The sequence below is a fragment of the Enoplosus armatus genome, chromosome 23 (assembly GCF_043641665.1).
Source record: "Enoplosus armatus isolate fEnoArm2 chromosome 23, fEnoArm2.hap1, whole genome shotgun sequence".
Lineage (NCBI taxonomy): Eukaryota > Metazoa > Chordata > Actinopteri > Centrarchiformes > Enoplosidae > Enoplosus > Enoplosus armatus.
The window spans coordinates 1,873,203-1,897,325 of NC_092202.1; the positions used below are offsets into that span (position 1 = coordinate 1,873,203).

At 43.2% G+C, this 24,123-nt stretch overlaps 1 protein-coding gene across 1 annotated transcript in view; it reads left to right on the forward strand.

Annotated features, from left to right (window-relative positions):
- Positions 1-24,123, forward strand: part of trpc5a (transient receptor potential cation channel, subfamily C, member 5a) — a 51,599-nt gene that overhangs the window by 23,303 nt on the left and 4,173 nt on the right. The window contains exons 8-15 of the mRNA XM_070929502.1: positions 5,327-5,464; positions 7,342-7,540; positions 9,254-9,393; positions 12,275-12,475; positions 13,958-14,079; positions 18,823-19,018; positions 19,580-19,789; positions 23,331-23,372. Coding sequence (XP_070785603.1) covers positions 5,327-5,464; positions 7,342-7,540; positions 9,254-9,393; positions 12,275-12,475; positions 13,958-14,079; positions 18,823-19,018; positions 19,580-19,789; positions 23,331-23,372 — 1,248 coding nt within the window. The remainder of the gene's footprint in view (positions 1-5,326; positions 5,465-7,341; positions 7,541-9,253; positions 9,394-12,274; positions 12,476-13,957; positions 14,080-18,822; positions 19,019-19,579; positions 19,790-23,330; positions 23,373-24,123) is intronic.

Here is a 24,123-nt window from a genome sequence, read left to right on the forward strand (position 1 = left end):
CTGAAACCGAGAATGCAAAAGTTAGTGGTCACAAACGCACCCACAGTGTCGCCCTCTTCATGTCACACTGACGGGCAGAAACCCTCCCTCTCTTCCCCACAGTCATAAGAACAGAGCTGCAACCCATCGTTTAGTCTATAAAATGTTTGTTTGTCCAACCAACTGTCCAAGACCCAAAGACTCTTCATTTACTGTCATAAACGACAAAGAAAAGCAGCAAATCCTCACATTTAAGAAGCTGCAACCAGCAGATGTTTGACGTCTTTGCTTGAAAAGTGACGGAAACTAGTTGGCAATTTCTTTCTATCGACTAATCGTTGCAGCTCTAGGTAAGAGGGAAAACCTACAGCTTTATAGGGAGAAGGGTTCTGATTAGTTGGAGCTGCCTGGACGGCCGAAATTTTTCTGCTGTTTCATTCAGGAGGTTGACGTGAGTCATCAGAAGTCGTCTCAGTGAGGAGGAGAGTCAAAGAGGAGAGTCAGGTTTTCTGCTCGGCTCACTTCCTGGTCTGAGTCAGCTCCTCCGAGTGTCAGTCGGATGACTGTGTGCATTTATTAGTGATTTAAAAATAGTTCAGTTAATAAAGAGGGCCGAAACGTGAGTGAGCCTCGAGCAGCTGCTTCCCGTCAGCTGACACTCGTCCTCTCTGATTGGTCCGATCGCTGACTCGGTGGGCTGCTGTATCTGGTTCCAGGTGTTGTTGTTGTGGGTGTACGTCAGTTTAGTTTCATGCTACCTGTACTGTTTCATGAAAGAACAGTGAAGTCTTGACTTATATAATAAAATAAAACATCGACACATGGACGCTATTTTAAAAACTGTTAAATTACACATTTAAAGACGCTATAAAATCTAAAACAGTCTAAATAGTATTCACGCTTTTGTTGTTTTAAAACATTCAATCAAAGTAGTATTAACTGTGGCTTTTTTGGTGTTTATCTACAGAAGAAAACTTTAATTATGTTTTAATTTAATTAATATATTTTCTTAAATGTTATAATACTTGTTTACGTTTTCTGTCTTTAACTTATGACTTGATAATTAAAAGTTAATTTTTAAGAAGCTTTTACATTTTCGTCTACCGTCTCCTTTAACATTTACAGTTTAGCTTTGATTTAGTGACAGTTAAAGATTAGATATAGTTTAGACTCTTGAAATAATGCTCCTCTGCTTTCTTTTCGAGAGTAAGGTGAGAGAATCGATACCGCTTTCATGTCGTGGTTAGCCTAGCTTAGCATAAAGACAGGAGGCAGGGGGAAAAGCTAGCCCTGCAAATACATCAACAATAAAAGTCCTTATTTGTCATTTTGAAGTGAAGCTCTTCAGATGTTCAGATCCTGGATCTGAGTTTGTGTTACTTGACAAGGAACGCCCTGTTGGCCCCCCCTCCGAGGCGTTTCCAGACAGCAGTAAAAGTAGCGCGTGTGTTATATAAAGCTGCTGCTGGATTAGCATGAAAGTGAGCGTGGTTTCTGTGCTGCAGGGCGCTCTGAGATTAAGTTGAGACTTTATCCTCTGCAGTTTTCACATCACTGACCTGGTCTGTTGGGAGGGAGAGACAGACCGTGGTAATCAATTTAAGGCGGACTGGAAAGTTATCTTGCTGGTTCAGTGGCACTTTTCCAGTGTTCGGGGGGGCAAACGAGGATGAAGAGAGAGAAAGAAGATCTGAATGGAGGACAAACACACATGCACATACAAATAAACACAGGAAGGACAACTATTCATTAGCAACAACCTTTCCTGTCCACATACGATTGTGTACTTTTGTATTTTTACCATTTTGTGGTAAAGTGAGATATGGCTGTAGTGTTTGTATGTACTGTATGGTGCTTATACTGCGATTGTCTATTAATTCAGAGCTGGATGCAGCTGCAGAACACAATCTGTAATAGGACCATAATGACAAACGTAGACGATAGCGCATCCTTGGTACAGGCCATTATAACATGACGAAGATAGCTAATATGATTACAAGGCTAGCAGCCTTTAAACCATTTAAAATGGCTCCTCCACGTGACATGAAGCATGTGAATGTGATCACATGCAGATGGCCGACGAATAAAAGTAACAGGCCAAGCTAGCAGCTCTGTGAGGCTGTACTTAGGTAAATGCTAACGTCAGCATGCTAAAAGGCTCACAGCGTCAATGCTAACATGCTGATGAGATATGGTGACTATGAAGGCTGTGATGTCTTAATCATTGCAAACTTTAATGCAGATAAAACGCAGAGCTCAAGTTCAGACAGAAAAGTGACGTCAATCATGTGACACTCAGATCAGCTGACCGCAGAGTTCATGGTGATGTAAACGTGTGTTTGTGTAATTTAAGCTGATTCATGTTGTTGAAACCCAAAAAACGGTGTTCTATCAGTTGACTCTGGTCCCAGTGGGGCTTTTGTTCCCTCCTCCCCAGTCCCATCTGGCTCTCTGGCTGGTCGGGGAGCTGTTTTGAACAGAGCCGCTACGTCAACATCAAGTGTTTTTGTCCGAATAGTAAAGTATGACGACTGAAGCAGAAGGAGGAGAGGAAGGAGCTGCTGTAGTTTAGTGGAGCCCAGAGATCGACTCCCTCATTAGCATACTGCTGCCATAGCAACAGGAAACCAAACTGGAGCTGAGCGAGGGATGGAGGAGAGGAAGAGGAAGACTGGGGAAAGAGGAGGTGAAGAGGACAGATGGAGGAGAAGAAATGCAAGAAAGCAGGAGAGTTGCAAAGGAGGAGAGAGTGCGAAAGCAAAAGGAGGAAAAAAGGAGAGTTGAGGAGAAAAAAGGAGGAGAGAAGACGAGCCCAAAATGAAATGGTTCAGAGGAGGGAGAGAATAAGACGAGAGGAGGACAGAGGAGAGGAAGAGACAAAAATAGGATGATGAAGAAGCGAGAAAAAAAAGAGGAGGAGGAGACCGGAGAGAAGAAGAGGAGAGGAAGGAGAAAGGGCAAAAAGAAGAGGAGGAGCACTGAGGATGAAGAGGATTAGTGACAGGAGAGATAGAAGAGGGGAAAGAGGAAGAGGAGGAGGAAGAGGAGCAGCCTCCTTGGTTTGACTTCTAACACTTCATCGCTCTCCTCCTCTCTCCTCATTTTTTCAGCTTCTATCGTTTCATCTATATAATTAAATCCTCTCGTTATCCAATATCCTCACACACACACACACACACACACACACACACACACACACACACATTATTACATACAAACACACACACACACACACACACACACACACACACACACATTATTACATACAAACACACACACACAGTAATACATGTACACACAACACATAACCAGATAAGAGGTTGAACAACTTGCTCTGCAACTGACGGAGTAAAACATGACAGGTTTATCAGTGTGTGTGTGTGTGTGTGTGTGTGTGTGTGTGTGTGTGTGTGTGTGTGTGTCTTCACATGATGAATCCATATATGTCACTTCTTCACCTCATGATTTACATCCAGTGTTAACGCTGAGCAGGCAGCAGTGAGAGGGAACCTTTAACTAACGCTGTCCCGGTCTAACCCTGACCCCACTTTAAAAGGGGGTCCATCAGAGTGTGTTTACAGGTGTTGGGGAGGACTACTGCATGTGTGAAGTTGAATAGAGCCTCTTGTGGCTGCAGATGGAGCAGAGTGATGTCTGATGAGCTACGTACACGCCAGCTTTAGAAAGACGCGAGCTCTCGACCCTCTGTAGCCGAGGCTAGCGGCTAAAACGAAGTCTACAGGACAGACATCACGTCAGGCCGCCTGTGTCCATCCTCTGCCCCCCCCGTGATGAACCAAACCACAGTTCCAGATGTTGTGCGTTCACGACTCCCAGCATAAACGGCTCTTCTTCAGACATCATGATGCTGCAAAGTTAGACGAGCAGTCCCACACAGAGCGCTGAGAATCAGTTCCAGGCCGTCCAAACGAAATGTGCCAGGATCAATGCTGCATGAAACAAGCCCACACTCTCTGCAGCCGCCGCCAAGAGAAGCCGAGCATCGTCTTTGATTGACAGCTTCAGTTGCTGACCTGAACATTTTTTTTTTTTTTTTGGCAGTTTGCCTTTTTTTAAGCTTTTAGCTAAATGTTTGCTTGATTACAGTCGTGCGTCCTTGTGTGAAGGTGGACGTGCTGGATGTTTATTTCATAGGAAAACACACTTTTTATATTCTCTCTCTCACACACACACACAGCTGATGTGATGGATAACCTGCTGTCTCTTTAGAGTATGAGACTCCTCTACAGTCCTGAGGTTTCTACCAACTGATGATGACTGACTGATCCCCGAAGAAAGAAACCAAAGGGAAGGAAAGACAAAGAAAGACGGCGAGAGAGAAAAGAAAGGGAGAAGACGTGGAGGGACACAATGGGAGGAGAGGGAAGAGTCAGCTGGTTCTTGGTGACTCAGAGGGCGGCTGAAGGGCTGACGGGGACAAACTGCCCCTGGTGAGATGCCAGCAGTGTTAGTGCATGAGCTGCAATGAGAGCAGCTACAGTTCTGTCGGCGCAGGAAGTGACCTCGGCTTCGTCACTGTGAAAGGATTTCCTCGTCTGCGTTTATGAAGCTTGACGTATGCTTCAGAGCACAAAGAACTTTACGTTTCCTCTCAACACAAACAGAAGAAAAGTCTTCCTCTGTCTTCATTAATCATTTTGTTGTAAACTTCCATCAGCAGCAAACGTCCCTCTGGAACCTGAACTCTTCATCCTGCAGGATGATGGAGGTCACTGTATGAAAAGATGTTCATATCACGAGTATGAAGTGTATATATATGACACATGCTTTTCATATCAGATCACTAATTGAAAGTCACTAAATGTTTTATTAATTTACTGAAACAAGTGATTTTGTGACATTTTTAAACATTTAACAACACTTAAGTCAGATCTGGATCCAGATACAGATCAAAATGTCTAAGTTATAAAGAAATGTAATGTCCTGTTTGAACAGTTACAAAGTGCTTCGCAGTAAAAGTATTTGTCAGGTGGGATAGTAACAGGAGCGAGAACATGTAGTTTAGTTTTTAGTTTTTAATGTTAATTGACGAAACTGTTCCAAAGTTCGGCGGCTTCGTTTGATCCTGAGAGACGCAGAGGTTCCTGTAATAACAACTGGCTTTTAATGTGAAAAGGTTTGAGCTGTGAGTCGAACACCAGCGACCAGTCAGGTTCTCATGAACCCTTCAGCTGCCTGGATGAGTTTAATGTTCAACCTGAACAGGCCTGGAGGTTGTTCACAGTGAAGAAAGAAAGAAGCTACTTGTTTGTGTCTTGAAGGTCGCTCTGTTTTTGATAACGATGTTACCCTCATTCATTTCAACACTCTCTGTCTCTCTCTTCAGTTTGTGGCTCAGCCGAACTGCCAGCAGCTGCTGGCCACGTTGTGGTACGACGGCTTCCCGGGCTGGAGGAGGCGACACTGGGCCGTCAAACTGGTCACCTGCTTCATCATCGGACTCCTGTTTCCTTTCTTCTCACTGGTAAGGAGGGAGGAGGGATAAAGAAATAGAAAGTATAAGGAGAGGAGCACAAATACTGGAGAGGAAAGGAGTTGAGGGAGGAATGAATGAAAAGAGTTTGAGAAGAAGAGAAAGCAACGAGAAAAAGACGGAACAAGGGTCGGATGGAGGTAAGGGAAAAAAGAAAAGATAAAACAGCGAATGAGTAGAAGAATAAAGGCTAAAGGAAAGGAGGGAAACAGAGAGAGAGGAGAGAGGAAGAGAAGAACAGACAGTAATGAGGGAGGGATGGAGGAAGAGGACGGCTCCTGGAGGAGCTGTTGCTAGGAAACGTCAGCACGACAACAACACTCGACCTAAAAACAAACGGAGGAACTGTTGTTAGAAATGTTTAAGAAGCCGACGAGAACGTTTGGACGAGGAAACAGAAGTAGAAGAATAAAATGCATCTATCTGAGCACGAATACACTCCAGTGTGCAGGAAGCTGAACCTTTAGGTACCACAAACACAGACCGTCACCGCGGCTGTGAACGCAACGTGAAACAGGAAGTGACCAGAGAGGAAGAAACATGGAGTTAACCTGCAGTTATTCAGTCGCTTCTGACACCAGAAAGAAAACGTGACGCTTATGATCTGAAACGCTGTAAAAGTGGAATTTAGAAAAGTGAGAGGCAGGAGGCTGAAGAGGCGTTTGAGGACTTTACTCTCTGTTGTCAAACAGAAACACGGCAAGAAAATCTAACTGAGTCAATCTACGGCTCAGAAAACGAAGATATATTGTTCGAGACTGATGAAACAGAAAACACTCACAGAGGGTTCATATGTAAGTCAGTTGTTTAAAGTTATTGGCTGGAATGATTCTTGCAGCGTTGAGGTTGAATGAACTTATTGTAAGTTTGGATAAAAGCTAAATAAGTGTTTTGTAATGCAGCAGCAGGATCAGCAGCTGGGCTTTAGGTTATAACCTTCATTTTTATGGCATTTGATGACTTTAGTTTTGGTTCTATGATCTCGTGGACTAATGTTTTGGGAAAAAAGCAGTTAAGTGAAATCCTTTCATACATCATAGTGTCATTGTGCTAACGGCACCTCCTTGTTCATTTACAGCGTCGAGATGAACGAAGTCTAAAACTTCCAGGATAAACAGACTCACTAACAAAATATAAAGTTTGCACAAAGAAAAACTCAGGTTCAGGTTTGTTGTCAGTGATCTTGGTGACCTTTGTGGTGTGTTCAAGGACAAGAAAACAAGACAAGACAAAGTGAACAGGTGTTAAGAGTTAGTTTGCTCCGACTTTATTGTTAATGTAAGATAACTCACGTAAAGAGTGCTGCTTTAATGTGATTATTAATGTTTTAATGATGCACAGAAACTCTCTCTCTCTCTTCCTCATTGTTTCTGAGCCTCTCTCGCTCTCTTCCTGAGTTATTCAGTCCCATTTAAAGCCTCACTGGCGTGACTCAGAGTAGGTTGAGGTTGCCAGCAGCGAGTAGATGAGCAGAACAAGTAAACAAGCATCATAACAGCAATAACAGCTCCGATAGACGAAGCTGCGACAGGACGAGGCGTCGGGCGACCGAGCACCAACACAATCAGCTTATGTGCCGTCTCTCTCTCTCTCTCTCTTTGAACAGAAGTTAAATAAAGATGATGTAACTAATCGTCTTAACTCGCCGTGGCTGTCCGTCTCATTTCAACTAACTTTATTGTTCATTTTCAGTTACATAATATCACAAGTCTTGGCTTCGTCCTCGCTCACCTTGTCTCCTTTTGTCCCTTAAAGCGACGTCAATATGGACCATTTAAGGACAAACCAGTTCACCTCCTTCGTCTCTCCCCTCCTTTGTCCTTCTGTCTGCGTCTCCTGCTTTAACTCCTCTTCCTCCTCCTCTTCAGATCTACCTGTTGGCTCCTAAGAGCGCTCTGGGAAGCTTCATCAAGAAGCCCTTCATCAAGTTCATCTGTCACACGGCGTCCTACCTGACCTTCCTCTTCCTCCTGCTGCTGGCCTCGCAGCACATCGCCCGGACCAACCTGCACATGCAGGGACCCCCGCCCACCATCGTGGAGTGGATGATTCTCCCGTGGGTGCTGGGTATGTTTCATTAACAGCCAAGAAACTACTTTAAATCAAGAGTTGTTTTTGTTGTTTTTGGTCTGTTTCTGCTTCCTACAGTTCCCAGAATGCCTTGGAAACAGAAACAGGGCTTTAAGTTGTTGCTTTCCATCACGGACAGACTTATGAGTGTATGAATATCTGGAAAGTTACAACTGATGGCTGTTTTCATTGTCTATTCATTTATTTCAATGAATCAGTTAATTGCTTTGTGTTAAAATAGTCTAAAGACGTCACTCTGGGGTCGGACCATGACTCAGTCACACCGCGCCCCAAAGACAGAAGTCTGAACCTTATTTTGAGCTGCTTCTTCCAAAGGACAGACGTCCTCTGTGTGGACGGACGTGAAGTCAGCTGCTGCAGTCTGTTGTGTTTTTGTCTTTCCTCGCTGATCGACATCCGAGGAATCAGGAGAATCACTATGAAGATGGATGACAGCTTATAAAGTGAAGTTTTGTTTCAGTTCAGTTTCAGCATCAAACCAGGAAGTACAGACGTTTTCAACAGAGGAGATAAATCAATAAGACCAGAGAGGCAACAATCAGCTGCTTAGGCGTCAGAAAGTCCATAGTTTGGGGGCACTTAGTCCTGGGGGGTCAGACAGTGTTGCATGGGGACGAGGAAAGGTTAGATGGTGGAGTGAAATTTGAGCGTAGAAACCATCGTCTCGTTTACTCGTTTACTTCTGATATACAATGCTGGTTTTCTTTAGCCGACGTTGAACCTGGTCCGGCTCACCTGGTCTGGCTCATCTGGTCCGGCTCACCTGGTCTGACATTAAAACAAGACATTATCTTACAGCGGCACCGTCGCTGCATCCTGGCCTCGGCGCCGCCCGAGACGAACAAACAAGCCTGATCTGTATCACGTCACAGTTTAATTTGCTCATTTATTTCCTTTTTCCTTTCTTTGATAAATGACTCATGTCTCATATTTACGTGCGCTGAAGACGTGAATAAGTCTTCACACAAAAAAAAAACAACCAGATTCAAAAATAAAGTGAAAAAAAAACTTCTTATCTGTTTTTTTTTTTGCTGTTCATCAAGAGGACTCGGAGTGTGTGTGTGTGTGTGTGTGTGTGTGTGTGTGTGGGTGTGTGTGTGTGGTCGGATGCTTGCGAGTGTGTGGAGGAGGTGGTTGTGTGTGTGTGTGTGTGTGTGTGCGAGGGTGGGTGGGTGTGAAAATGAGTGATTACATCTCCATATTCTCTCTCCGAGCTGACACCAATCATTTCCAAATCAGAACCATAATCACTTGGAAAAATAACAAAACCATCTGTTCTCCTCCGCCGTCTCTCTGAAACACTCGAAGCGCTTCGGATTAAAAGAATCGGCCGTTCGCTGGTTCGTGGCAACAATTAGAGCCTCTGCTCCTCCTCCATGTGCAGTTGTTCCAGATCAAAGTTCAAATCAAATTCATTTCTTTTTTCCTTAGCTTCATACTTTGTTCTGTTTCGTTGTTTCGTTGTATTCTAATTCATAAATGTTTGTGTGCTGCTGCTTTTCATTCAGTAATCCTGTGTTAGTGTTTATTAGTGTTCCAACGTCAAAACCTGAGTTTGTCTAAAGTCAGTCCAACAGAACAAACGTGTCGGCTCTCTGCAAGCAAACAGAAACCACTGATGGATGACCGTGTGTGTGCGTGTCAGTAACTATCTGTGTGTGTGTGTGTGTGTGTGTGTGTGTGTTTCAGGCTTCATCTGGGCAGAGATTAAGGAGATGTGGGACGGGGGATTCACAGAGTACATCCACGACTGGTGGAACCTGATGGACTTCGCCATGAACTCTCTCTACCTGGCCACCATATCGCTGAAGATAGTGGCCTACGTTAAGGTAAAGAGGGCAGGTCTGTGTGTGTGTGTGTGTGTGTGTGTGTGGTAATTATTGCTTAAAACAAAGTCATTGTGGGGAAACAATACAGAAAGATGCTGTCTGTCAAACAGGCTTTCGACCTTTGCTTTTTGATAAAAAAAAGAGAGTTTTTAAGATTGTGTTTTTTAAGAAATCTGCACCAAACATCTAACTTAATTGTTATTAAGTGACGGTGTGTTTCCTCGTCCGTTAGCTTCACTATCACAGCTCCTCAGTGTTGCCGATTAGTCGTTTCGTCTATAAAATGTCAGAAGAATTGTGAAAAATGCTCATCCAGCCCAAAGTGACGCCTTCAAATTGCTTCTTTTGTCCAACCAACTGTCCGAAAGACTCAGAGACTCTTCGTTTACTGTAGAAGCTGGAAGCAGCAAACATTTAATCGCTGCGGCTCTATTCTGCGCAAATGTCCTTCAGCCCAAAAATGTACGACCAGGCAGACGTTACATACGTGAACAAAACATATGCAGACACGTCCACGTCCTTTACATGTTCCACAGTCAGACATTTTAAATGAAACACCTGTTGTTCCTTTAATTAAATCTGTTTAACACTGCGATAATATTTCTGACCACATGAGCTGAACACTGCCCTGCACAGAGCAGTGACATCAGTAGCTGTATTATTAGCATTATTATTAGCATTATTGTTGTTAATGTGAGCTGTAAACATCAGCCGTGAGTGTTTGAGGGACGCCGAGTTTCACTTTGATGGAATCATTTTCTCACTTTCACAGCTCAGCTTCCAGCTTTAAGAGGACTTAAACACACTCTGCATGCACACAAGGTCCTATTTATTAAGAGCGAATAGTGTAATCACACACACACACACACACACACACACACCAGACGGCCAGGCCATCTGCAGCAGCTGTGAGTCACTGATGGTGGCGGGTGGCCCTCCTACACAGGTCCCACACACACACACACAATTTTATAAGCACACACATATAGATATAACATGTGCACATACACACAACTGCATGCTTACATATACACACTCACACACAAGTCCACGGATAAGGACACACACACACACACACACACACACACGAATGCAGCTGTTGTCGCAATATATTTTACTTTTTTGTCTTTTTACCTTTAAATATTTATCAACATTTAAAGTCCTCTGGAGGGCTGAAAAATTCTGCTCTGTCATTGTGTGTGTGTGTGTGTGTGTGTGTGTCTGTGTGTGTGTGTGTGTGTCTGTGTGTGTGTGTGTGTGAGAGACAGACAGACAGACAGACAGACAGACAGAGCGAGTGCATCTGAGAGGAGGTGCGAGAGAGTCTATAAATTAATGAGTGTGCATCTGTGTGCATGTTTCTGGATGTCCCCTGGTGTGTGTGTGTGTGTGTGTGTGTGTGTTTGTACAGCTATCTTTGTGAGAACCAATTTGAGTTTTAGACCTTTGAAGTGAGGACATTTTTTGCAAAGTGAGGACATTTTAGGCATTTAGTTGAGATGGTTAAGGTTAAGGTAAGGGGCCAGGGGCTGCATTGTGTCAATGAAGGTCCTCACAAGTATAGAAGTGCAAGGTTGTGTGTGTGACGGTGAATGCTAATAGAAGCAGAGTTAACAAGACAGACGTCCTGTGGAAGTCTAATGGCCAAATTTAGAATGAGGAGGAAGCCAAGCATGAGACAACGGAGAAACAGACAGGGAGGGGGGGGGGCAGATACAGAAACAGAGAAAGCTGGGGGGTAAAAAAAAAAGAGGGTGGTGGGTTCATATAAAAACAAGAGCTTGAAAGACAAGAGTCAGAGAAACACGATGTGTATGCATGTGGGCTAAAACAGGATTGAGAGTAGAAGAAGAGGATGATGGAGGTCAGAAAGACAGAAAAAATATGAAACAACTGTTGAGTTTCAAAAGATCAGCAGTGAGCTTGAGGGGGATTTATGGGATTCAGGAAGTTTATCTTTCAAGGAATACTCCATAAATAATACATGTCGGGGGGGTAAATGATAGGAACAACATCTGCTATGGTAGCAGCTAGGTCAGGGTTAGTATCAGCAAAGGTCCTTGTCAGGTTGAATAAACATGCTGAGTTAATATATGATGGTTTCTTTAAAAACAGGGCCTCTGCTGTGTGATGTAGCACCACTGCTTGTTTTCCCTGAAGCTTAAAGAGCAACTATATCACCTTTTTAAGCTGGTATTTATACATTTTACATCCAGCAGTTAGAGAGCAGAGCAGCATTAGCATTCATTTGGAGCCGAATATTCAAGTGTACACTGAGTTTTAAAAGCTTTTTCTCTGAAAACAGCTGCCGGCTGTGGACAAAAGCGATGCTATGAGAGCCGTGAGGGCTGAAACTCACTAGCTCTTCTTATTATGTCATCTTATTGCACCCTCTTCTTCTGCAATGGTCTAATGGCACCTAACTCATAATTAGCGCCACCAGCTGTTTATCTAATATTCACATAATAATAAAGGATGGAAATTAGTGGAAATTAGTTTAAAATATGCGCTAAATTTGGATGGAAAACAAATACTATAATTCTTCTGGTGAATTGCTGGTTTTATCTCTGTGTGTTCATATTGGTCCGGGAAGCATTTAGCCTAGCTTAGCACAAAGACTGGAGGCATATGGAAACAGCTAGCTCCATTAAATATACACATTGTATCTTATCTTAGCTGTGGAGAGATGCATTTTCCCTCTTCTGGCAGAGGCTAGCAGTTTCCCCCTGCTTCCATTGTTTGTGCTAAGCTAGGCTAAAACACGCCATAGACTAACCTGTACTGAGTGCATAGAAATAAACTGTACACCAATGTTCTCATCTAAGTCCTGATGAGACCTCCTCCTTTCCTGCTTCCCTTGCCTCCCCCCTCCTTCCTTCAGTATAACTCCTCTCGTCCCAGGGAGGAGTGGGAGATGTGGCACCCGACGCTGATAGCCGAGGCTCTGTTCGCCATCGCCAACATCTTCAGCTCCCTCAGACTCATCTCCCTCTTCACCGCCAACTCCCACCTCGGGCCCCTGCAGATCTCTCTGGGGAGGATGCTGCTGGACATCCTCAAGTTCCTCTTCATTTACTGTCTGGTGAGATGTTTTTTTTATGTGTTGTTGCTTCTTTTTGTTTGTAACTTTGTTGCTTTGTATTCTCTACTTCTTGTGCTATTTAGCGATGCTAGCGGCAGTGTAAAAGTGAAGGAATAACTTTGCAATTCTTCGAGTTGTACAATTAGTGAGGCAGAATGTGAGGTTTAGCCTGTGCAGTGGCCATTTTAGGACATCTCAGATTCAGCTTGTCAGGCTCAATGCATGCTAACAGTTAACCTTTCTGTTAGCATGTTAACATCCATGTTAAACTTAGGGATGTTAGTGTGCTGACCTTTAATGTGTTCCTATTTTTTTCTAATATCTAGTATATTCAATGTAGCATGCTAACATTTTGAATTTTGGCATGCTAACATGTTAGCATCTAACTGGAGTTGGATGGAGGCCAACTCGGAAGTTAGCATCGCCCTCGACAAAAAAGCAGATGAGATTCTTCCATTGGATTTGGATTATTGCAGAAAATAAGTTCTGTGGCAAAAGTTTATGATACTTACACGTTTTGTTCTGCAAGATAATCTTCACTAATGAACACCACTTTTAGCGTAAATGGAATCGCCAGAAGTAAAAAGCTAACGTTAGGCTATAAACGGACTACACCACTTGTAAGAGAATATAGATATAGATATATCTGATAGATATATAGATAGAGTATAAACACAACAAGGCTGTAAAGACGGTGAGTACATGACTTTCCATGTTCAGCTTGAAGGCGCTAATGTCCGGAAACAACCTCTGTAGTCTCATTTACTGCCACTTGTTAGCAGCCGCCTTTTTTAAGACACGTAAAAGCTTGAGGGAGTGGGGGTATCTACTGATGTATTTTATGTCGTAGAACAAAACACGAAAATCTCTTAAACTCGTGTTAACCACAAAACTTATTTCAGGCATTGAACCGAAAACCCATTTAAAAAAAAAAAAACTGACTTCGAGACGAGGGAACCAGAAGTGACAAAATGCTAACTCATTTCCAGGTTTTAGGACTCCTTCCTGCGACAATCCATCAAATAATTGTAAAGATATTGTCCATCTGCTGCTTTTCTATTAGAACTTCATATCTATTTTCAAATGTTCATGATGAGAGCGAGAAAATCCTCAGCTCATTGTATCCTTCATTGATGGTAGAAGGACATTACAGGCCTATTTCATTACACCCAGAACTCATTAATTCCTTCTCAGGGGAACTCCTAACCTACAACACAATCCACATGAGACCTGTTCAGCTCCCTGAAGTCCTAAAATCAATCCCAGAGAGCCCGAGGCACAGGAGCCTTTACGTAACACCACAGTGTCCTTTTTGAGAAGAAAGCCCTGTTTTAAAATGCAGGGGGGGGGGGGGGGTGCGATCGCTGCAACAATAATATTCAGTTCACGAGTATTGAAGATTTGTTTCCTGAGATAGATTGTCCTGTGATATTTAATGTTCACCATGAAGGGCTAAATGAAATGATGTCCATCCTGCTGTAGGTCCTGCTGGCGTTTGCTAACGGCCTGAACCAGCTGTACTTCTACTATGAGACCAAGGCCTCAGAAGAGCACAACAACTGCAAGGGCATCCGCTGTGAGAGGCAGAACAACGCCTTCTCAACGTGAGTGCCGTCCATAACGCAGACTGTGTGTCTTTAACGGCCTGTAAAGGACTGAAACACAAACATGAAGGTGAAACTGCACAAATGTGCTCTGAGTGAGTAAACTAGACAATTGGGAAGACTTATAAGATAAGCAGCTCATGTTACTTTACAGTGCTGCTCATTAATGTTGAGGTCATTGGTCATATCTGTGTTTTATCTCTCAGCCTTTTGCAGTCCAGTCATTTCTATGACTCCTGCTGATCCCTAAAATATTTGTTTTTGAACAAACAAGCTGTTCAAATGGTCACGTATGTGTTTGTACCTTTTGTTCAGTCTTTATATTTTATAATTTTATATCTCTAAATAGCTTTATTTGTGTACTAAATAACTCTGCTGTAGCTGTGATCCTCATCTTACTCTTGAAAAAGAAGTGTGTGTTTCAGGTTTAATGTGCGAGCAGCTGCAGGACTGAAATATCTCTGACACGACAGCATGGGTTACCATGAAAGGTGGTCCAGACATTCATGATCCTCAGAGGATGAATCCTACTGACTTTAGTGATTCCCTGACATCTCCTCTAGCGCCATCACCAGGTCAAAATATTATTTTGTTTCATGACTAAAACTAATGACATTCACTCTCAGCTGTACTTTGTGTTTCATTAGCAAATGTTAGCATGCTAACACGCTAAGCTAAGATGGTGAATATAGCGAACATTATACCTGCTTAGCATCAGCATGTTAGCATGATGATGTTAGCATTCAGCTCAAACCACCAGTGTACAGCCTCGGAGCTGCAAGCATGGCTGCAGAGTCATTATTTCTTAAATCTGAATTTCACGTGTATTTTTCCATATTTGAAATGCTATATATGGTCACACATTCCTGGATTATTTTTATTTATTTATTCGCTCAGAAAAAGAAAACTAAGGTGCCGTGTCGGCAGCGTATCGTCGGGTCTGTATACAACATAAAACTTTTGTCCAGTTTGGACTGCAGATGGTAAATAAACCCTGATGTTTGGGAGAAAGAAAGTTTTGTTTCTGGTGATGCCATGTTTGCTAATAACAACCAGAAGTGATGCAAACATTCGTTTAAATGTCGTCTGGATCGATGGCTGAATATTAAAATCAGACCCCGCTCTCACGCGTTGTTGCTCCAGATAATGAAACGATGTTCGGCGTCGAGGAGGAGCTCAGGCTCCGTCGACGTGAAGAATATTAATGTGCTGTTTCTTTCAGCGCGAGGCGGTCGAACGAAGCCAGCCGGTGGTTTATCTTACCGAGAGGCCGGGTTTCACTCTGCAACACACACAGAGCGCAGATCCAGTGTCTGCTGAGGGAGGCAGAGCCAGAGCCAAAGCCGAGTCAGTGGGCCGAATATTGATGAGGCGTGTGGATTGTTTTAGATAATAGCTGTATTGATTTGTGATCGATTCCATTACAGTAAAGCACTCCGGCAATAACAGTGCGAGGAGAGCGGACGCCCAAACAACAGATGACACTTCCAACTTTTAACTGCGTCTGTTTCTACTAAAAGTAAAGAGATAAATTTTTTAGACAAATATGATCATCAACAGATGTACATGCAGGTGAAATGTGTCTGTGGCTTTAACGCTGGGAGAGTTTGTCTTCAGTGGGAGGAAGTGGAGACGCGTCGGCCATCTTTATATACAGTCTATGCATACAACACATACAGTATATGTATATATATATATATATATATTTACTCCTCATTTGTCTAATATGTGTCATTGTGATCAAAGGCATCTTTTTACTGCTGTTTGTGCAAAATGTTTTTATTGAACACATAATATTAACTCACAGTTTTGGTTAAATGTTGAACGTTCAGCGCTGATTTGAAGGGTGAGATGCTGACCTCCTCGCTAAGATGAAGAAACGAGAAGAAACAGCGCGTTGACCGGCGCTGCTGTCGCGCTCTCTGGTGCGTCGGACGCGTTGCTGAAAGAAATCAGCCTCATGCTGAAGCTGAATGAGCGAGCAGGTCGCCGCGGTGACGGCTGCGATGATTCATTATGCAAACGGAGCGATCGCAGCCCGCATCAACATTCATGAGTTCACAACGCAAGGATTGTTTCCTCTGTGTGTGTGTGTGTGTGTGAGCTCTGTAATTCACACACACTTATCAACATTTCTGAGTTATTTCGCGAGATCATTTCCTGTTTCTGCTCAGGTGTCTCCTCCCTCCTCTTCCCGCTCATCTGTACTTCACACACACTTATCACCGTTAATGTGTTAGATCGCTTTACACCATGCAGCCTGAGTGTGTGTGTGTGTGTGTGTGTGTGTGTGTGTCTCACTCTCCCGCTGTAAATACTCCTTCCCTCTCTTTCACACTCTACAAACCCCAGTCTATTTTCAATTCTCTCTCTCTCTCTCTCTCTCTGGGATTTGCACACCTTCTCTATGTCTCTCACCCTCAGCATGAGTGTTCCTGGGATTCTGATTCACCAGACGAGACCTTTTCACCCAAAATCTGCCTCTTTTCAAATAGTCTTAGGGACTCAAATAAGTCTGTGGACGGTTAGACCAGCAACAGGTCAAACAATGACCGTGTAGTTGCATCATAGTCTGCTGCATGTTTTATTTTGGTTGTCTCTCTGCTTTGGATTGTGAATTTATCGTGTTTTAAAGCAGCTGAATTTACAGTGTAGTTTCATACGTGTTGACCTGCAGTCAATGCTGCTGAGCTGCAGATAAAATGACATCGTCAGACAGAATGAACACCGGTCAATGGCGGCAGCTCTGCAGAGAGAGCGACGACACTGGCGTTTAAAGTGAGCGATCACAGAGAAAGTGTGGAAGCAAACTTTTCACATTCAACACATCTGGATCAGCTGCAAATGTGTATTTATGCTTTTAAAACTACATTACATCCTCTGTTTCCAGTGGCCGGAGTGCAGCCGGACGACGTGGCTGTTACTGCGTACGATAAAGTGTCTGCAGTCGGTCACAATCACAGCAGGCTGCAGTGATTTAACTGCACACCAGTGCCAACACACACACACTAACACAGAAAATCTAACATATTCAAAAGCAAGATAAGCACTATAGGAGTGATTTAATTGCACGCTGTCCGGCTGCCAGTTTAAACACACTAACACACACACACTCTCTCAGGCTGCCTCCCACACAGCTGTAGAAGTATAACAGTGAAATGACTGAGTGGATCAGCTGCTGCCGTTTATGACTTAGTGGAGAGGAAGATGAGAGGAGAGGAGATAAGGAGACGAGGAGAGGAAACAAGGAGAGGAGGGAGATTAGAGGAGACGGAAAGAATTTTACCTTTAAAATGCAAATTTTCTCTCGTTAAGTGAAAATATTTACATTTACTAAAAAACCAAAACAACAGGGAGAGGAGAGATAAAAGAATGATTAATTAATGGATACTAGAGATTAATTAAATAGTGCTTGATGAGGAAAGTTTAGAGAGAGAGAGAGAGAGAGAGAGGTGTATTTGTCTTCATTCTGTTCATTTCTCCGTCCTCTTCATCTTCGTCCTCTTTCTAGTTTCATAACTCCGACGCAATATCACGCTCGGCTGCTTCATTCATTGTTGATTAAGTCCTCTCTCTCTCTCTGTTCATTTACACACTCGCCTCAGTCTCTCGCCCTCCGAATACACACAGCAACACACACACATAAACACAACTTCACCTCCATACACATGTACATTTACACCGTCACTCACATGCTGTGTATGACACACACACACTCGGTATGCTGATTGATACAGTGATCATTCACACACACACACACACACACACTGCAATGACAATAAATGTAGGAGTGTTGAATATTTGATGCAGCACAAATGTAACACCCTGCAGATGAAACCTCCCTCTCTTGTGATGCAGCGTCGGGTTCATACAGTCCACATTAACCACAGCGTCTTCGTCAGCATCAGGGCCGTACCCGACTCGGATTTGGCCTTTTTTTTTAACTGCCAGATTTTTGAACAGGGTTTGGTGGGACATTCAGGGTGACCGCTATGCTCAGTAATATAGTAAACAAGCCGAGTTAGCCCTCCGAGCTAATGCGCGCTAACTATGCTAACGGCGGATCTCTGCAGCCAAATAAATAATAATGACTGAATGCCTTTTACGTTTTTGTGATTTCAGATATTAAAACATGTCGATGTAGTTTTTTCTGTAGTTGCTGCTGCAGCATGTGAGCGTGTTGTTTCAGTTCAGCACCATTAAGGCTGATTTTACTAACTGATCTGTTAACAGTTCCTGCTCTTTTACATTTTGCTGGCTGTCTCCTGAACTGATCTGTCAAACCGTCAGCGGTTGTTTGAGTAGAAATCAAGCAACAAATGGATTTTTAGATTTCACTGTTTGGTTTTACAGCTCTGAGCATCAGCTCTGCCTGTTTGATACTTAATTCATACCACGAAGGATCTGAGCTGTTCCTCTCTGCGGCACTCTGACTATAACACACACATTTACTAAAGCAGCTGGTTTCCCGTCTTATCTGCTGTCATTTACCTCCTCTGGTGTTCAGACCAGTTAGAGAGACTGGCCAACCCATTTGAATGTCTCTGAAATGGTTAATCCACTTGTGTTGTGCTTCTTGTTTGCTTATGAAGAAAAATTAGACAGATTGTACTTTCTGAGGATAAATGTTCTTTATTATGTGTCTTATTCCTCTGAGGTCTGATTTATAACTAATGTCTGGCTTTGTTGTCCTTTTATGGCCCTTTACAAAGTGAAAGTGTCTCCTTGTCCTCTTGTCCTCAGGTTATTCGAGACTCTTCAGTCTCTCTTCTGGTCGATATTCGGGCTGCTGAACCTGTACGTCACCAACGTGAAGGCCCGGCACGAGTTCACGGAGTTCATCGGGGCGACCATGTTCGGGACGTACAACGTCATCTCGCTGGTGGTTCTGCTCAACATGCTCATCGCCATGATGAACAACTCCTACCAGCTCATCGCGGTACGCCACGACATTAAACACAGCTGACCGATAGAGAGCTACTCATTAAACATGAGCAGGTGTTTTTAAATTGAATCATCTCAACTAAAACACACAAAACGCTGACTGTTCTTTGGTTTGTTAGGAATGTTTTCTTCTATTTTCAAATCGAGTTTCTCGATTAATCGTTTTCTGTTGGAAAATAAAGTCACATTCCTTTCTTGGTTGCTTCAGATGTATTTATAAGACAAGAAGCCCCGCCATGACCTGCTGGTCCCAGACACGTTGTTTGAGCTCTGAGATAAAAATCTTCAAGGTTTCATCACAACACGGGATCAGAGATGTTTTAGGCACATAGATTCTCAAGTTAGCCCTGGCCTTGATATCTGATTCCCCACTTCCTCCAGAATTTTCACATTAAAAGCGTTGCAGCTGTCCCTTTGTAGGTAGGATTTTAAAGTGAAGAAACACCAGGAAGTACACCTTATTTTCAAGTCTTGTAGTTACAGTAGCTCTAAATGAACCGATGACAAACAGCTATGAAGCTTCATCTCTGTTTTAAACTGAATTTGAATCCTGCAGGATCACGCCGACATCGAGTGGAAGTTTGCTCGCACCAAGCTGTGGATGAGTTACTTTGATGAAGGTGGCACGCTGCCGCCTCCGTTCAACATCATCCCCAGTCCCAAGTCCATCTGGTACCTGCTCATGTGGCTCCACAACAAACTGTGCAGGAGAGGCCAGCCGCCCGGGGAGGACTCGCACAAATGTGAAAACCTCCGAGAGTTCACGGTAAGTGAAGACCTGCAGTCTGGATCAAACATGCTGTTTGAAATCATGTTCTCAGTTCTCACGATATCTATGTGATCTTGCATCTTTCAAATAAGGGGGCTGTTTTCATGTTGACAGTTTTGTTGAGGAGCAGCCGACATCCCCTGTCGGCTCACAACTGCAGATCCCAGTTATTCTCAGTCGGTTTGTACGCTTAAAGATAAACTCTCCCGTTAGTCTTGTTGAAGATTTATCCTCCCAGCACACAAGCACCGACACAGAGTTCACATACAAAACATATAAACTAAAATACAAATGTAGATAGACCACTCATTTAATGAAGCAACGTCCGTTTTTTGATTACGCCGGCACAGCTGGGTCTGCTGGATCAAAGATCCCTCCTCGGAGCAGAACTAAGAGCTTTGGGACAGAACGCAAGACGGCGGACCAGAACGACTTCCGGTTCAATCGAGGAGATATCAGATAAGAGACTTGGGATGTACCTGTTGACAATCTGGCAGCTGAGTGGGGAAAAGCAGGTGGTATAAATACTGAAAATGAGGAACAGGTGGATGTGGGAGTCAGGTGACGGGGACAGGTGGGAAAGTCTGGGGGCATCTGGTGGACAGGTGAAGAACTGCAATGACCGGGCCCTGAGAGAAGTGGCTGTAGATGGGGACAGAAGGCTTGAACAAGCGAGGCCGCCGTCCTGACAGCTGTAGCTTTTAAAGACATGTATGTAGTGCAGTATAAAGCGGCATAAAAAATGAATAAATTCACGGCCCTCAATCAATCCGAGCAGAAGGACTCATCGACCGACCCGCTCAGAGTGAAAGAGGACTGAAGTGGATCTGGTTTCACAGATATACGATCAGGCAGCAGCTGTGTGTCTGCAAGCACAGAAGGAACATCAGCGGATAAACACGTCCTGATAAACACATTTAACAGTCCAGTCATCTGGAGAGAGAGACTGTGAGCAAGGATGATAACACACACACACACACACACACACACACACACACACACACACTCAGAGTGCAGCTGGCATGTTCACCTCAGCTGAAGTCAGCTGAGTTATATAAGCCCACCAGCCCACATACAGTAGGTTCACACAGCACTGCAGAGATCTGATCAAGGGAGAGAGCCAGTGTGTGTGTGTGTGTGTGTGTGTGTGTGTGTGTGTGTGTGTGTGTATTGACAGTGTATGCAGAAGAACAGCATGAGATATGGAAGGCAATGATAGCTCTGAAGAGGGGGAGAGATATTTTGTTGGAGAAAGATGTGGGGAGGATGGGTGTGTGTGTGTGTGTTTGCTTGAGTACACGTACATATGTCTTTGTGAGGACTCATTTATGTGGAGTGAGGACGTTTTTGGAGAGTGAGGACATTCTGGCCGGTCCTCACTTTGAGACGGACCTTCAAAGGGCCGTTTGAGGGTTCAGGTTTAGGTGGAGTTAAGAGAGGGTCAGGTGCATGAGCTTAAGTAATACAAGTAATTCAATACAAAACTCCTCTATTGATAATATATCTTATTAATAAAATGCCCCAGACACTTTCAGTTGTCGACTGAGTTTTGATAACAGCTTAGTATTTTACAAATACACGAAAATGAACCAAATGGGTTATTTCAATTTTTAAAAATGGGTCAGTGGGCAAGTAATGTAAACGGTGTGTTATCTGTGTTTACCCGAACACCATGTAAGCAGCCTAGTTGGGGTTAGGTAAGGGTTGAGGTCACAGCAGGCGCTTTGTTGTGATGGTTAAGGTTACGGTAAGAGAATGCATTATGTCAATGAGGGTCCTCACAAGTATACACGTACAAACGTGTGTGTGTGTGTTAGCGGACAGCAGGCGAGAGAGTGAAAGACAAACTGGGAGCGTGGATGAGTTAGACGAGTGTGAAGTGGAAAGACCGAGAGGTGAAACGCTGAATATGGAGCTGAAATAGAGAATAAAATGGAAATGTGTGAGAGAGGATATGAAACAAAACAACAACAGCAAAAAAAACAAAAAACAGAGGAAGATCGGGGGATGATGGACGTGTGTGTGTGTGTGTGTGTGACAGAAGAAAATGTAGTGCGTGGTTATTGTAGAGACTGAAGGATCGTCTGTAGTCCCCTTTCAGCTCACACAGTTTCATATCTGATGAATAAACCTGCCTCCAAACCCACTTTCAGGCTTCTGATTGTCGGAGGCTCATCATTTCTCTTCACGATGTATTTTCATGTATTAAAGGAGCAGATCGGTGAACCAGTTCTCTGAGTGTAAAAGCTCTGCACCCAAAGAAGATATTAACCATCTAAACTGACAGTAAACGGTCCTCTTCTGCTTTTATTTTACTTATACAGACAATATTTACACTAAAACTCTGCTGCGTTGTTGAAAGAATTATTTATATTCAAAATAAACACAAATAAAATCCTGGATGAACATAATCAGCCCTGTTTTTAGTCCATGTTTGGATTCACCTGTGATTGCAGCAGCACCTGAACGCAACACGGTCAAGTAACTTGATGAAGAGAGACAATTTACCTCCATCTCAGAAAACAATTCGGTCTTGATTATTATCATTATTATTATCATTATTATTATTATTAAAAGGTGTCTTTAAACACTTCTTTAGCAGCACTCAAAAATCTCTGTTTGTGCTTTCATTTCTTTTCCTGATCAGCCTTCATCAGAGCAACAAAACATTTTATAGAGAAAAGGAAAACTTCCACAGTGACTCCAGTAACAGATACTTTCATCCAGTGATGCCCAGAGTACGTGTACCCCTGGAGGTACTTCTGCTTTTGCCGGGAGGTACATGTACATGGAAAAGCTGTGGAGTGGATAATTCCTGTCAAAACAGTGGCTGCAACAGTAATAGTGATTTATAATAGTGATTTTATAGCATGATGGGTTGTTAATCAACATCTAAAGGTCCTACATAACAATCACTTATGAATCAAAACATATTCTATCAAAGGAGGAAGATGTCAGTCTGGCGGCGCTCTGATGAGGGACTTTTTCTTTCACTTTATATGCGTTTAGTAACAAAAAGCTGCACGAAAACAGTTTATTGTGCTCCGTCTGCAGAGTGAGAACACTATGAATTATATAGGTACGGCCTGACGCTGGAGCTCTCTAAAAATAACCTGAACGCTCTCAATGCACTCGATTCAATTGGTTCCATCATTTGATGAGGTGAAGAGAGCGCGTTAAAGAGCACATACTCACATTTCTGCTCACATCTGTCACTTAGATGATTGTGATTCTGGATGAGAGCGAAATGTAAACGAGGAGCAGAAGTCCTCTCTCCAAAATGTCCGTTTTGTTAGTGGAGTTCATTAGTCAGCAGCTCTCCAGATATGGAGGATCCAGACTGTAAAAGTGTCGCTCTGTCAGCCAGAAGCAACGTGCTACCTGTTCTCTTCTGTTTGAGTTTGGTGCTATTAATCATTTTTCAGGAGAAGGAGTCACTATTTTAAGAAATGTAATGTAATATCAGGTTGTCTGGGAGGAATGAAAGGATGGAGGTGGAGGAAGACATCATGTGTTGTTTTCTCTTTTCTCTTTGCAGGAACGCCACGCCGACAGTCTGATACAGAATCAGCATTACCAGGTCAGTGCACTCGTCACAGCCTCATGTCTGTTTGTTTACTGTGCGTTCGAGGTCTGAAGAAGAACACGACCCCCCTCAAGAGTCCAGTACCTGATCCAACCTGAACTGTCCAGAGTCTAAAGTCTCCAGCGGGCTGCTGGGTCCAACTTAAAGACATGTTAAAGGCAAGGTTTGTTGTCTTGCCAAGAGTTAGATGAGACCACTTTCATGTCGCTGTAGCCTGCAGCCTGTTAGCTTAGCTTAGCATGAAGACTGGAAACAGGGGGAAACGGCTAGCTTGGCTCGGTCGAAAGGTAACAAACTCCACCCACCAGTCCGTCTGAAGCTCCCTGATAAACACATTATATCTGATTTATTTATTAGTGCAAAAAACAAAGTGTTAAAATGGCAAGTTGTGGTTTTACGGGGGGGGGGGGGGGACAAAGTGACTCCCTCACAAGGCACCTCAACATTACCAAGAACAAATTAAAATAGCTAAAAGAAAAACGATTATCAAAACAGTTGCCTATTAATTAAACCAGTCGTTTCAGCTGTACTTGTATAAAGTGTTTCATCTATAACAAAACATCATATTTTACAAGCTCTTCATGTATTTTGGGTGCAAATATCTTAATTTGTAAAGTAACTAAAGCTGCCAGACAAATGTAGTGAAGTCAAAAGTACAACAGTAAAGGTTTAATGTGGCAGGCACCTCAAATTTGTACTTAAGTGCAGTACTACACGCGTCCAAGTGCGCAATAAAAACTAATGG